Source organism: Rhinolophus hipposideros (assembly GCF_964194185.1).
Source record: "Rhinolophus hipposideros genome assembly, chromosome: 17".
NCBI lineage: Eukaryota > Metazoa > Chordata > Mammalia > Chiroptera > Rhinolophidae > Rhinolophus > Rhinolophus hipposideros.
Window position 1 is genome coordinate 51672442 of NC_138063.1, and position 15526 is coordinate 51687967.

General features: G+C 38.1%; 1 protein-coding gene across 2 annotated transcripts in view; it reads left to right on the forward strand.

Annotated features, from left to right (window-relative positions):
• The first annotated feature begins 5418 nt into the window (after positions 1-5418).
• Positions 5419-15526, forward strand: part of VAPA (VAMP associated protein A) — a 38615-nt gene continuing 28507 nt past the window's right edge. The window contains exon 1 of one of the 2 annotated variants that reach the window (XM_081077984.1): positions 5419-6109. In XM_081077984.1, coding sequence (XP_080934110.1) covers positions 6031-6109 — 79 coding nt within the window. In that variant the 5' untranslated portion in view covers positions 5419-6030. The remainder of the gene's footprint in view (positions 6110-15526) is intronic. The other variant, XM_081077985.1, reaches the window with a different exon arrangement.

Consider the following 15526-nt stretch of genomic DNA (forward strand, 5'->3'; position numbering starts at 1 on the left):
CTGCTATGAACATTAAATATTTTTGTTTCTTACCAAAAAAACAAAACAAAGAAAAACAAAAAACACAAATAAAAAATCTTCCAGGAAAATAAATTAAACGTTCAATAGTAAATCTTAGAAAGGTGTGCTTGCGCCACGCGCATGCATGTGTGTGTTGTGTGTGTACCTGGACATGAAAAATGCCATGATCTTGAAATGGTCATATATCTGCGAAGCATTTTCCAACTCCTTTGGAGTTAATCACTCCTATTCCTAGTCTTCCATAATTCTTTTCAGTTGCTTCTTTTAATCATATCACACATTATATTATGCTTGTTTACGTCCATTTACACCATCACCTTCTTCAGAACTGAAACTAGGTATTAGTCTTCTTCATGTCAGCCCTTGCCTATACCATGTAACTGGGCCCCAAACAGGTCATTAACCAACAATTGGAATAAATAAATACAACCCCCCACCCAAAAAAAGTCCAATCCTCAGTATTTTCAGAAAACCCTAGAAAATTATCTTCTGTATCTCATTAAGAAGATAACATTCAGTTGAGGATTTAAATATCTAACAACTTACATATATATAGTGTATATTTCAAAGGAGATATCAAATTTTGTGTACTATCATGTAACAATCATTTCTTAAAAGATTACTATTTGCCAAGCACTATGCTAAGCACTTTATTAATGTTATCTCATTCAGGACTCATAAACAATATTAAATATATGTTGTATTATTGCCATTTTATAAATAATGTGGTAGAGTTTAAGTACACAACTGGGCAGAAGGTGATGGCGACTGAAGTCCAGTCTGCCTGATGTTCAAATCTGTGTTCTTCACCCACATCTACTCTAGGTTTTGTTAGGGCTATACAAAGAAGCCTGTGTGTTCAGAGACTATGAGAAGTTAGGCAGGGAGTCAAATGTGTATTTCATGTTCATAAGCACCTTTGGTTTCCTTTAAGAATAACTGTATTTGTGGGAGAAATCACATTATAAACTGCAGTAAATCTGTTTGCTTACAGGTATTGTAATCTATGTAGTCTAGAGAAGAAAAATGGAATATCAAGAGGAGAAGATGGGTTCAATGAATAAGGATGGATTCAATGAAAATGTACAATTTTGGAGGCCAAAACTATTGACCAAAACAATTTTGGATACTTTTACGCAGCCCTTCTTCTGTTGTTGGTATGGAGTGGGATCTAGCACTTGGTGAAGAAGGGAGAGATGGACACCTTCATACATTCCTGATAGAAGTATAAACTACAACAACCCTTTGGATAAACAGTATGTAGTATGTACTGAAATAGGAAATATCATTGATAGAGTGGTTGCTATCAATGGGAATCTCTCTGTGGAAATAAAAGCATTCTACAATAAGGAAATGTGTATAAGGATGTTTACTGCAATGCTATTAGTTGTGATAAAAGCCTAGAACAATTTACACATTCATCAATAGGGAACAAATGGTACCATAGATGGGTATTTTCTGGATTCAGAATCTATTCTATGTATTCAGCTGTTAAAAGACTGAGTTAGATGCCAATCGACCTTGTCAGATATCCATAATACAGTTAGGTGAATAAAGCAATTGTAAAGTAGTATGTTAGAATTCTTGTAAAAAAAAAAAAAGCCCCCAAACCAAACTAGCTATGTTTTTATAAGTACCGATAAAGTTGGGGAGTGATACACAATCCAGGCAGTTAGCACTGATTACCCTCTGTGGAGTGGAAATTGGAGGTATAGGAGGAAACTTTATTCATTTGCTTTTGGATGGTGCCACTTGTTACAATAAGGACATATTGCTTTTACAGTGTAAAAGATTAATTGAGAAAACACATATTATTCAAATTATTTTTCATATACAAAGATGCTTAATCTTATAGTTTTAACTGTTTTAAGTTGTCATACAAAGAAAAGTCCCAGGGTAAGTCTTTTTTCTAATTCTTCTTTTTCCAGACTTGATTTGATCTGGTGCAGCTTCCATCGGCCTTCTCTTGGAACCAATATTTCTCACAGAAGCTTGACATATATGCTGCAATAAGCCCCACCAACATATCCGCATTTATACAAGCATTGCATCCCTGTGATACTTGTTGACCTTATGCACATTTCTGTTGGTTATCACTCTCAAGCATATCTATCTGTTTTAGAAAAAGCTCTTTGTGTGTAGTGATTCTGTTTCATTCATATTTTACCTGCAGCATCATGTTACTCTGTCAAGTGAAAGGTTTCTAGTCCTCACCTTATAGTTAACAATTCAGCAGATTTTTACACCATTGACCTTCTTGATCCATTCTTGGCTTCCATGACACCTGACTCTCTGCAGCACTCTAAAATCTGAAGCAGGAAGCAACACAATAAAGGGAATTAAGTGCTAATAAAATTTTGGGGAAGGGTGGAGGAGCAGGCTCTAGATGAAGAATAACTCCCAGGGCAAGAATAAACTGCCCCATCAGGGCAGCTGCTGCCTCTGAGGCTGCCCCTCTTACCTCTGACCCAGGGAAAAGGAAGCTGGACTCAGGAAGGAACTACTGCTTCTGCTGACCCTGCAACAATTAACTGTGTCTTGACATCCAGGAAGCTAGTACATGGGCACTGGAATGCTAGGCAAAATGTCTCAAATCTCTGTGCTCTTGTTTCAGCAGAAAAATAGCCAGAAGGTGCAAAAAGCTGGCCTCCATCTCAGTTCTAACTTTCCGCTATCACATGAGTGTATCTCACTAGTTGAACCTATTTCAAGAATAGAATCCTAGCTACAAGTGGACATTCATGTTTGTCTCTCCTGCCTGAATATAAGCCTGTTAGGGCAGAGACCATGTCTATTGGCTCATCACTATATAACCTACCACTGTGCCCAGCACACAGCAATAATTTAACATTTAACATTAATAAGGAAACAGTCCTGGAATCAGGCACTATTCTAAGCTCTTCATGTGTAATACTCATTTAATTCTCATAACAAACCTCAGATATAGGTATTATCATTCTCTCCAATTTACCAATGTAGAACAGGTACAAAGAGTTCAAGTAAGTTGCTAAGACCACATAAAGAAGAACAGGACTTGAACCCACCAGTTCAGATCCAAAGCCTGTACTCTTATTCAATACACTTTACTGCTTTAATATTTATTGAAAACATGCCCATTTAAATGTTTACTGAATTGAATTATGCAGAAAATTGATCATAAACATATTCATAATTATAGAACTCCTCTATAGTAAAGTTTAACATGTTTAACTATTGAGAAGATGGTATACATTGTTAATACTGTTTGTACTGGAAACTCGTGTTTTGTTTTGTTTTTTTTTTTAATCCTTGCCAAACCCATGAGATAATCTGTCCAAAGGTGAATATTATCAGTGATTCAAATAGGTTGAAGTAATATTCAAGGTCTTCACACCCCTTATACTCAGGAAAGCTTGAGAGCTAGAGAAATACGTTTGGATATATTTTGCTAATATCTCAGGAGAGCTGCATTAATCAATGTAAAAAGAGTAATGAACATTAGGCTACATATCTTTCCATTCCTAGCTTAAGTGTTAAATCATAGATAAGTCAATTACATTTTAAATGGTTGCTTTAATCACTCTTGGTTGTCATTTTATTGTGACTAGGAAGAGCAAAAATGCACAGAATGAAAAATTGGGTAACTTTCTCTCCATAGTTTAGCTCTATTACTGACGTGAGATGCTCTCACCTGTGTTTTCATTTTCATGTTTAACAATAAATTAACACTTGTTAACTGTTATAAAGTTGTTCTGAGTAGTGTATGATGTTTGTAAAGTTCTTTGAACTGTTTGAGAAAGGTATTGATAAATATCCAAGCACAAACCACTGAAATAGATTACCATATATTTAAATTCCTATAGATTTTAAGACTATACTATATGATTTTTGAAGCAATATTGAGAAGAGAAAAACAATTGATTCCAAAGGTGGTGACTTATATGGGCAGAGGTTTCTTAATCATACAGACTGGGAAACTGGAATACATCCAATTCTGGCTTCCTATTGAACTTTGGTAAATGGGCAGCCATTATCCCATAGGGGAGTGACTGGGAACTTCCTCAGCATGCTATACCTTCTAATTGGTTGTTTGCACACTGGGTTTCATATGCTTTCTGGTAAGAGAAGTGTCATTCTCGCTGTGGAGGAACCACTTCAGCCAAGGCTAACTTGCCCATGGATAAGACATCTTAGGCAAGCAAAAAATTGGAGTTTGTGTCAGTTTTAGGGCTGTCAGTTCATAACTAAAATGATGTGGAACACTATCCTGTGGCATGAATGTCAACCTCGACTATTTTTTTTTTAAACTCTAAGCCCCCCCTTTTGGTAAACATACAATTTTTGTATTCTCCTTTAACGGTAATTGACATTTAAAATAAATTTATTAATAAATAGAAATCAAAGGAAAGGTAAATTTAGAATATGCTTTTCAAACTACTTAAGCACTCCTATCTTCTGAGATTTTTCATGACTGAAGATACATCCCTCTTGGTAGCACAATCTTCTGTGAATGCTAGGCTACGTAGTCCAGAGAGCTATTCCCAGATGGGCTCTGATACATGGATTGCACCTGAAAACTTGGACTTCGTGCCTACGCCTCCACTACTGTTCCATTTGTCTCTCATTTATTTTCTAGACGACCTGGGCTGCTCTTTCATGGTAGTAACATCAATATGTCTTTTGTCGTGGTGCTTCCTAACAATTTTAACTCAAGTAGGTTTATTTATATCACATTTATTTGTTTCATTTAATGATTTTATCCCCATTACCTTGGCAATCGGTTAAAGCTTTGTTAGCAACTTCGCTACTGAGATTTTTCTCATTTGGCTCAGTTTGCTACATGCCACCGTAAATGATGCAGATGGAATTCATTTCCTGTATGTGAATGTGACAATTGTTTTGGTTTGGGTCTATCATTAATCAAAACTGATGAATAGACTACAGCAACTGAACGCTCTAGATTTTGACTTTATTTTTAGCTTTATACGTGTGCTTGTCAGATTTCCCCAAGGACGCGTTTGCTTTTTAAATGAGGTTCATTTCCTCATCTGCTTTTGCATCACTGGAGTATTCAGGAAGCAGAAGAGATTGGATTGGAATACGACACAGAATTTACTTCTACTAATAGAGGATCGGGTAGGATTAGAAAACCGACAAATCCCGGCATGTTTTCCACAGAGAATATTTTTATTTCTAACCAGGGGAACCTCAGGTCAGTCTCCAAAAGTTTTTGTTTTTCTTTTTAGCGCAGACGAGAGGCCATCGGAGAGCCAAAATGAGTGTCAGCACGCCCAAACCCATTGGCCTCCAAGAGACATTACTCTCCTTCCCGTCCACGAACAGCCACTACTACAATTCCCAGCAAGCATCGCGCAGTGCCGCAAAAAGAACAGGCCGTAGGCAGCGGCTCCGCCCTCCGCACAAAGCATGTTGGGAGTTGTGGTGAGTGAGACTTGACTACTTCTTCGTTCCGTTAGGTATTCCTGTTTGGGAGATGGTGATGCACTACCACAGCGGGTTCTCCAGTTTTGTAATAGCAGCGAAGCGTGAACGAGGATTGTGCCCTCCTGCCTGGCAGTGCAAACCACATTAGTTCCACAGAACTTGGTTCCGCCCCTGTCCACACCCGTTCCCTTGACAGCTGGCTATGCTCCGGGCGCCTACGAGGCCGAGAGTGCGCAGGCGCAACAGCCCGAGCCTCTTAGGGCAGGACTGGAAGGCGGGACAAGTGCTAGGGAGTCCTGGCTCCCGGGGCGCGCACGTAGGCACGCAGAAGCTGTCACGTGGGGTGCCGAGGATCGCAGTGCGCGTGGCCGCGACGGCTGGTGTGAGGTTGAGTCAGTTGTGAGATCCGAAGCTGCTGACCCAGCGGGAGGCCTACCGACCCGGCGACAGAACGGCAAGCGTCGGGGTGCGGGAGCTGTGCGCTGGCCCCATCACAGAGCTCGGGTGAGCCGGTGCCGCCGTCGTCCCCCGCCTCCAGCCAGCAAACCGCCGCCGCGGGCGCGCCCCCGCTCTGCGCTGTCTCCGATGGCGTCCGCCTCTGGGGCCATGGCGAAGCACGAGCAGATCCTGGTCCTGGACCCGCCCACAGACCTTAAATTCAAAGGTAGGCAAAAGGCAGCCCCAGACTGGGGTGGGGCGCGCGGAGGGCTAGATTTGGGGCGGCGGTGGGTGTGGAGGGCAGGTCGGAGGCCCGGGCCTTAGGTGAGCGTCCCCTCCCCCACGGCCCAGCCTCTCCTCGTCCCGCGGCGCCTGGCGCCGGCCCTCTGCCTGCCTTCTCCGCAGCCGGGCCCATTCCTTCCCTCGGCCGCTCGCGCCTCGGTGCGCGCGCCAGCCCGGGCGCGGCGGAGGGGCCCGGCCCTGGCGCCGCCGCCGCCGCCATCTTGCGGTCCCGCGGGGGCGCCTCTCGGTGCTGCCCGCGCTGCCGGCCGCGTCTGGCACATGTCCGTAGTCCTGGAGGCCGTGGGGCGTTGTCTGGGAGGGCGTGGGTGGGCGGTGACCTCAGAGCTCACGCTCTGGGCTGGGAGAGGGGGGCTCTCGGGCGGGCGCCAGTGCCGCGGTCTCCCGCGCGGGCTGTCAGAGGCGGCGCGGGGCGCGGCGAGGCGCGGCAGCCCCTGCACTCGGTTCCGAGAGGGAAGCACTCCTCGGCCGCCGGTGCCTCAGTCCGCCTTCTGCGGAGGGGCTGGGTGGAGCCCGCTCCCGGCCCACGCCGAGGCTTTGGCTCCCTGCCTTTTTGCCCAGTTTCCGAGTGGGCTGTGAGGTCCCGGAGCGCTAGGGAGGCGGGAAGCCCCTGGAGTCTCGGGTTCTGAGCTAGCGGGCTGTGCTGGCGGAGACCCAGGCGCGTGCGGGCAGAAAGCTCTGCGTCAGCCCGAGAAGTGCTAGCAAGTGAGCAGACGTCTTCCTGGCCCTCCGATAGGACGGTTCAGCTTACCTTCCGCGCGGAGCAGACCTGGTATTTGCTCCTTTAGTCCTTTCAGTAAGCTTTCTTTGCTGCGGAGTCTGAAGTGTTTGTGACTTTTGCCTTTTCACTTGCGGTTTTTCAACAAACGCCTGACAAGGGTGATAACGTGTCGCTCAGCACAATGATATTTTTCATAAGAAAAGTTGTAAATAGTTTTAGGAATTTTAAAATAGTGTATCCTGGCATTATGTTAGAGTAATATTATATAATTCCTTTATTTTGCAAGCTCTTTAGTGCATTTGCAAGTATCTTTGAATGGAAATGTAAGTGAGCTGCTTGTTAGGTAAGGATTGGTTTTAAGACAACTACGAAATACCTTGACGGGCACTGAGTGCATTTTACGCTTCAAGTTGGTGCGTGTGGCATGATTATACATAGTTTTAACTGAAAGGAAAAAAAAGCCTGTGGGTAGTCATGAAATTACCTAATTCAAATAGTCCTTATTTTAGATTGGAGGAATTTAATGTAAACCTTTATGGTGTGTATTCTTTCCAGAATTTAAGTATTTTGCTTTTACTTTTTGACAGGCTGAGTTTATAGAGGAAATTTCCTTTATTGGATAACCATGTGTGTTTTGCTGTTAGGGACTTAGAAGCCTTTTTAACTAGGTTTAGGCCAGAAAATATCCAAAGTTTGAAGCTTTTTCCCTAGAGAAGTTGTAATGTTGCCATAGTAAGAGACTAATAATAGTAGAGAAGCAAGTTAACCAAAAACATTATACAATGACTTATCCATATACTTTACTTATTTTATGTATTGAAGAATTATTAGCTATGCATATAGAATAGGCTGTTCTAGTGCTGTGGATGAAAGTAATTCACAATGCCCATTTTTAAAAGTTTGGACATCAATGACTACCTTTTCAAATTGACTGAAAAAGTGTTTCATTGAAAAGTTTATAGGGACACATTCAATTGGGTCATTTATTTAGCAGACACTTACTGAAAGCTTTGTGCTATCCCTGTGTTTATTAAGAGTATTTAAGCAATGAGTAATTCATTCAGCAGCTATCAGCTGAAGGAGACATCAAAGGCATATAGATGTTATGTCAGAGGCAAAACAAGTATGTATGAGGAAAGAAGCCCCTCCTTCTTGCCCTCTCTTTCCTTAAGGAAGCATTCTAGGAAAAAGCTTGTTTTCAATTGAGGAGCTGGGAAAGGGTTGGGCAAGCGAGTTAGTGGTTTGCTCTACTACAGATGTGAGAGAATGTATGGCTTATACTTAGATACCCAGTGCTTTGCTGTGTGTTTCTGTTTACAGGTGGGGTAATGGGGAGGATTGGGAAAGGAGGGATAGGATGAATTAGGTGTCACTTGGTGTTATTTGGTTTCTTCCTCCTTAATGTTGTTCTTTTAGTCAAAAGTAAATACTTAGCTTTGACTGAATCCTCTCTGTATTCCAGTGCGCAGTTTAATAGTAAGTAAGCAGATTAATTTAGAATTAACAGTCTCCTTATGCTTAGTTTGGTGATGATATAAAAACTCATTTAAAAGACTTGCCCTAAATCACCTATAATTTTTAATTGAAGTAAAAGTCTGTCAAAGGATAGTTTGCAAAATGTCATCTTTTAGTACGTTTTTTTGAATTATTTTGACTCAACATTTGACTGATAGGTTTCTCCAAGAGTGACTCATTTAGTCATTCTGAGATTGGGTGAGTTTTTCTGTTATATGCATAACACACTCATGATATGAATTATCAGCACTTAGCACAATTGTGGAGAGGCAGATATCAATTTAATTCATTTTCTGCATATGTCAATATTGTATTCAAAAAATTTGTTGTTTGTTTTATATAATTGTTAATATGTGTAAGTGCTTTCATAATGATGTAATGGATTCTAAAGTAGCTCTTTTTTTACATTAGTACAAAAAAAAAAAAAAGATGACGTAGGTATTTTCAAATTCTATTTAAACCCTGGCAATAATTTGACCTAGAATTAAGATTTGAAATTTGTTATTACATGTGAGAGACTATTTTTTGTCCGTAAAATTTCTTATTTTTTATTATATTACATTTTATTTTTCCTACTTATTTGTAATTTTGGAGGAAAGTTTAAAGAAGAAAGTCTAGAAAATACGAAAACAAATTGCAAATATATTCTTTCTCTTAATGATCAGAGAAAGAGGAAAATAGACCAAAACCATTGTTTTGAAGGTGGTCCATGACAATAACAAACCAATAAAGAAAATTAAGCTCTCTTAGGGACCAAGGGGCCTGTGATGTGTCCTCATTTTTTAATTAACAGCACATCACTAAGAAGAAGCACAAGTGAAGATCAGAATACCTCTACGCTTGGATATTTGGCATGTTTTTAGGTGTTTGAGATGACCTTCTATTTCACAGTGGCTACAGCAAAACCTTGGAGTGATTCTTCTTCCACCCTCCCCACCCCTAAGACATAGATGTCATCTTATTATTCCATTCCTTAAAAGCTTTCAAATAACTAGATTGCCTACTGGATAAAAGTCTGATTTTGATTTTTTTTTTTTTTTTTAGTATGCCATGCAAGCCCTTCTATGATGTGCTATCTCCTCTTGTAACACCTGTTAACTTGCACATAATCCATACTTTCTTCCCTGAGAAAGAAAAATCCTCATATCCAAGCTTGTTATGCTATTTTTTCTGGTTAAGGTAAAAATCCTCATGATCCATACTTAGACCATGTTCCATCAGCAATTTTCCCACTCATGTTTTCAACCACCGGCTTCTTCCTTTAAACATATAAATACACCTAAGTCATTCATTTCACAAGCAAACAAAATATTTCCTTGACTCCCAACTCCTTCTGGTGCATGTTCCTTCGTGATCTTCATTTCCTTTGCAATCAGTTTGGAAAAATAGTCAATGTTCACTGGCTCTCCTGCTCCTTACCTCCTGTAGCCACTGTACTACTGTCTTTGTCCTCACTACTTGTTGATTGCTAACTGCGCTGATCGTTTCCAGTTTTCATCTCACTTGACCTTTCTTTGGTACTTGACGTTATTGACACTTCCTTTTTTAACAAAACTAATTCTTTTGACTTCTATGATACAGTTGTCTTCTGATTTTCTTCTTTGCTCCCTTTATTGTCTGATTTGTGGTCTTCTTTTTCTTAAATGCTGGTGTTTCTGAGATTCTGATTTGGTTTCAATTTTATTTCTGTGAACTTTCCTTGTTCAGTCTCATTGTTTTGAGGGCTTCTCTTTCTCTTCCTTCCTCTCTCTGCACGTTACCCACCCAAATCTATATTTTTAATTCAGTCAGTTTTGGAATACATACTAATTACTTACTATCTGAATTTGAATGTTATTCAGGAATTTCAAACATATTAACTGGGTTTTCACTACCCACACCTACTCCTCTTCCCATATTATTTTATTTTTTAGTGGTATCATCATTACTTACATCAGAAATACTCTGCACATCTAATAATTAAAATGTGTATTTTTGCATCTCAGAGATAACCCTTGAACCTGTCCCCTTTAATCTGTACTTTTAAATTTATTTTAATTCATTCAGTTATACAGTAAAGATTTGAGTTTCTGCTACAGTAATGTGTGATGAATAAATGTTGGAACTATGATTTTAAGTAAAACAGTCTTTATTTTCATGAGGGAATTATAATGGAAGAGATAGACACTAACCAGATTATCAGCAGAAGAAAATGTAGCTATAAGAGATACGTCGTGCTATGAGAATATAAAATAATGGATTTCAGTGTGGTCAGGCAAGGCTGTCACAATTGGACTAAGATTTTCCAAGAATGGCTGGAAGTTATCTTGGTGAAGAAGAAAGGAAAATGCAGTAGGAGCAGCATATATAAAGATCTTGTGGCAGGAGGGAAAATACGTAAAATATTTACGTATTTAACATGTTAAATAACATTTCATGTTATTTATAAGGCTGAAAGAGTCAATGTGACAGTAGTGGAAACAGCCAAGATGAGTGTGATGTTGGTTTAAGTAAGGAGTTTTGTTTCTATCCTAACCCACTGAAGGATTTTAAGTGGGGGGAATGGTATTGGTACAGGGAATGGAGAGACATCACATTTGTTTTTTTGTATCTATCCATCTATCATCTATCTATCTATCTATCTATCTATCTATCAATCAATCAATCATCTGGTAGCAATTGAAGTAATACTAGAGGGGAGATAGAGATGAATTAGGCAGTTGCTGTAGTCCAGGTAAGAGGTGACAACCTGGACCGAGGGAATGGTGTTGGAGATTATGTGCAGTTAAAGAGGGTCAAACCAATGAGAATTGGCAGTCTGTTAATTATGAGCACTGAGAATAGAGGTATCTTGGATATCTGAGATTTCTGGCTTACATAACTGGAGGAATGGTGGTGGTATGCACTCAACTAAGAAACATTGGGTGTCTGGATGAAGACCAAATACGTTCCTTTTATTTGGGAGTGGGGGGAAAATGGTAGGAGGAAGAACATGATCTCATTACATATCTTAGATATGTTCAGGTCCTTTCAAGACATTAATGAAGAGGTGACTAGTAGGCATTTGGTTATAGGGATGTGGTTCTCAGTGAGAGGTTTGGGCTTTGGATGATTCATTTGCTTCAGGTGATTATCTTTTATCTTTTCTCTGCTGGTCAGCAGGCTAGTACCTCTTCAGTGCCCCTCTCTCTCCAGTCTGTTTTCCACACTGCTGCTAGAACTACCCTTTGAAAAATGCAAACCTGATATTGTTGCTCCATTGGTTAAAGAAAAAGAACCCACAGTATTTTCTCGTTATGTACTTGAAAAAGTCCAAAATTCGCTGCCTACCTCTCTATTTCTTTCTTACCCGTAGCTTTGGTTATATAAAACCATTTTCCCAAATACTTTAAGCTGTTGCAAGATTGCACATGCTCTTTACAGAATATTGTTCTCCTTCATTTCTGTTAGACAGTCTCCAGTTTAAGAATCACTTCCTCTTGTGAAGGCTTTGATTCGCCCAATCTAAATTCGTCATTACCTTCTTCATGCCACTGTCGAAGTGTGTGCTTCCCTGTGATAACAGTGCTTACCACGTTATGTAGTATTTATACTTATTACATATTTTCCAGTACCAAACTGCACTGTGAACTACATGCCCATTTTTTTTTTATTTTTATATCAGTAGTAACAAGATCAGTCATGGGATGATTGCCCAGAAAACATCGATTGCATTAATAAGACTAAGATGATTTCTGCTGTAATTCCCATGATTTTAGTCTTAGATGTCTTTCAGTAGGGTTTTTCATCTGCCATTGCAGGTAGGTGTGCTTTCAAAGTTTTGTAGTTCCAGGAAAGGGAGAGTAGGGTATTTTGTTAAGAGCTGACTAGCCATAGATAAATTGTTCATTCTTTGTGCTTCACCTTTTTCATTTTTGAGGTGAGAAGTAGGACTAGGTGATTTCTTGGGTGTTGTTCTGGTCCTAAAGGTTTGTGAATACATATGACAGTTGAGTCCAAAAAACCTTTTTCTACGAAATGGAAAAACAAAGAATTGGGAAACCTTGATTAAGTTCTTCAAGGTTTGCTATTTCGTCATTGTTAGTGTTGATAATTTTGTTGGTTAACTGTACTAAGTTACCTTTTCTATTTCCTTTAAGATCTTTCTTAACCAGGCCATGCATAGATGGCCTGTGAAGAAAATCTAGTCTGTTAGCAAGCACCCTTTTATTTTCTCAGAGGCACTTTCTGAGCTCTGTTTTTGTTGTTGCTTTTGTATCTTGACTGACCCATTCGGTGAAATCTTGTCTTCCTTTCAGAAGTGATAGTAGTTAATATAGGGTAGGATGAGTCTTGCTTTCCTTCAACCAAAAAAAGTTGTTTTAAGAGAAAATTAAATGTTTGCTAGTTTATTATAGTGTATAGACCACAAAATGTAATGCTGTTTTGTATAACTACTAAAGGAAAATCCTTGTTAAAAACATGAAGTGTAAGAGGAGGCTATTATTTGCAAATGCTTAATTTTAACTGAAATGTGATGCAAATTACTCAATAAAAAGTTTGAAACTTAGGAAAACTTGCATTCATACAAACATAATAATGAACCTCTATACACTTAAATTTAATAACTTCATATACTTAAGTTTAATATTACCATTTTACCATATTTTTTAAATTTATTTGCTGCAGTATTTTAAAACAGATTTTGGATATCACAACATTTCAAGCCTAAATATTTGACCTTGCATTTCTAATAAGTGAAAAAAGGGGCATTTACAAGATATATAATCATGACACCATTATCACTTAATAAAACCAAAAATAGTCCTTTAATATCATCTAATATGTAATCTATTGAAATTTCCTCAGTTGTACTCCTGATTTTTAGTTGGTTTGTTCAATCTATTTATTGTATCCAAGTATTCTTAACCTTAAACAGTGCCTCTCCCTACCTCTTTTTTTAATCATGCCATTCACTTGGTGAAAAGACCAGGTTCTCCAGGAGAATGTCCCATATTCCTGATATTTCTGATATGTTATTTCTTTTAAATTTGGAGTTAGATTTAAAGGGCTTGATTAGATTCAGGTTTCAATATTTTTTGGTAAAAATACTTCATAGGTGGAATTGTGACACATCAGGTGTAGATAATGTCTGGTTGTCTCACTTTTAGTGATGTTTGGTGGTGACAGCCCTCCATTGAAAAGTTGCATAAATATGAGCCCATTTATGGTAATATTTGCAACAAAAAAAGATTGGAAAGAAAATAATGTTCGCAATCAATAGTTCTACTTTAGGATTTAGGAGTGTCTTTCGTTTTTATATTTTAACTTTTCTGTATTTTCCAAGATTTCTACAATGAACATTCAGTGCTTTTTATAGTAAGAGAAAAAAATTACTTTGCTGTTAGACTTGATGCCTTTGGTTTCATTTGTTCTTCCTGTATTGCTTTATTCATTTGTCTTTCCTATATTACTTTATTCATTAGTAATTTACCTCTTTACACAGTCTGAAGTCTTTTTTTTTAAATAATAAGGTAAGTTATATAGAGGTAAATAGAAAATAAGTCTAATGTTTGTAACTATGTAGGAACAGTTCACAAATCAAGGCATATAAAAACAAGCAGAAAAACATTTATCGGAAAGTAAATTAATTTATAACCATTTTGTAACAGTTCACAAATAACAACTGTACACACATGTGTTAAGTTACATTGAGCTCTTTCTGACATGAATTGGGCAGTCATACCTTTAAATGTATAGAGTATCTTGTAGCTAGAGTATTTTCTGTTTATTTTCGCTACAAAAAAAATTTTACTTTTATAACTTGTAGGGATAGATGATTGTTTGGTCTTATTTTCTGAATTCTGTTCCCACTACCAACACCCTCAATGACAACATTCTTGGAAGATATGTTTTCTGAATCTTTTCAGTTTTTCCACTATCACTTTACCAATAAAAGGTTTATGAACAAATTAAGCTAATGTGTATACCCATTTAAAAATCCCTTCTGATTATAAAGTCAATAGTTAAATGTTTACCACTTTGTTATGCTACCACCTACTTACTACTATTAACATTTGATATTTCTTTTTATGTTTTCTGTGTGTAACTGCACTTTTATAGCCTGTAATTTTTTTAGTTAATATAACTGTGATCATTTTTTCATGTTATAAATATTTGGCTTCTGAATCTAATGAGAGTTTTAGATCTATAAATGGTACTAGAAGCATTTATTGCACATTCTCCCAAAATATCTATTTGTCTTGTTTCCTCACATCCTACACCTATCTAGATTTTAAAAACTAAAGTCTGAGATTTCAATACATTTGAAAAAATATATAGAAAAAATAAATAAATTAAGGTGACCTCATTTTTAAAATTTATAATGAAAATGTTTCAGGGCTTTTTTAAATAGAAATGTAAAATATTTTCTCAATGTTTCATGCTTGTTTCAGGAAATGTTCATTGTTGACCTATGAGACCAAGAGAAATACAATAATCCATTTGAAAATCTTTTTTCATATATTACTGTTTTGACTGCAGTTTCATGCTTTAATGTTGCAGAACTCCACCTGGAGTGCTTATGAATTAGAAAATAAATATAGCTAGATAGTTTGCATAAAATACATAGAATTTATGAGAGTTTAGGCTCATAGTCAGACCTGATTTGACTTCCTACTTTCATTGCTTTGTATTAGTTGCATTGTATTTGTAATGGTTGTATGAACAAGTTGTTTTAACTTCTCTGAGTCTGAGTTGACTCATCTGTAAAATGAGGATGATACATAGTAAAAGTATCTCATAGCCTTGTTATGAAGGTTAAATGATGTAATTCATGCAGTTACTGATACATGGTGAGTGCCCAATAAAGGCTAGCTATTGTAAAAACTTGTGTTGTTATCACTATTTTTACTGTTACCTGCTGCTACCACGCTACTATTACTGTGGTAATTCTTAGTAGGTATTCTGTATACTTCATATGCATGATTATTTAAGTTAGCATTAATATTACACTATTCAGCAACATAACTTTTATGTAATTGGAAAACTATACAGCTGATAATTTGCTTGTGGAAACACTGAAGTAGTCATTATCTTGGCATTGCTACAGCTACATTACGTATTTGAGCTGAGCATCTAGCCTTCTCA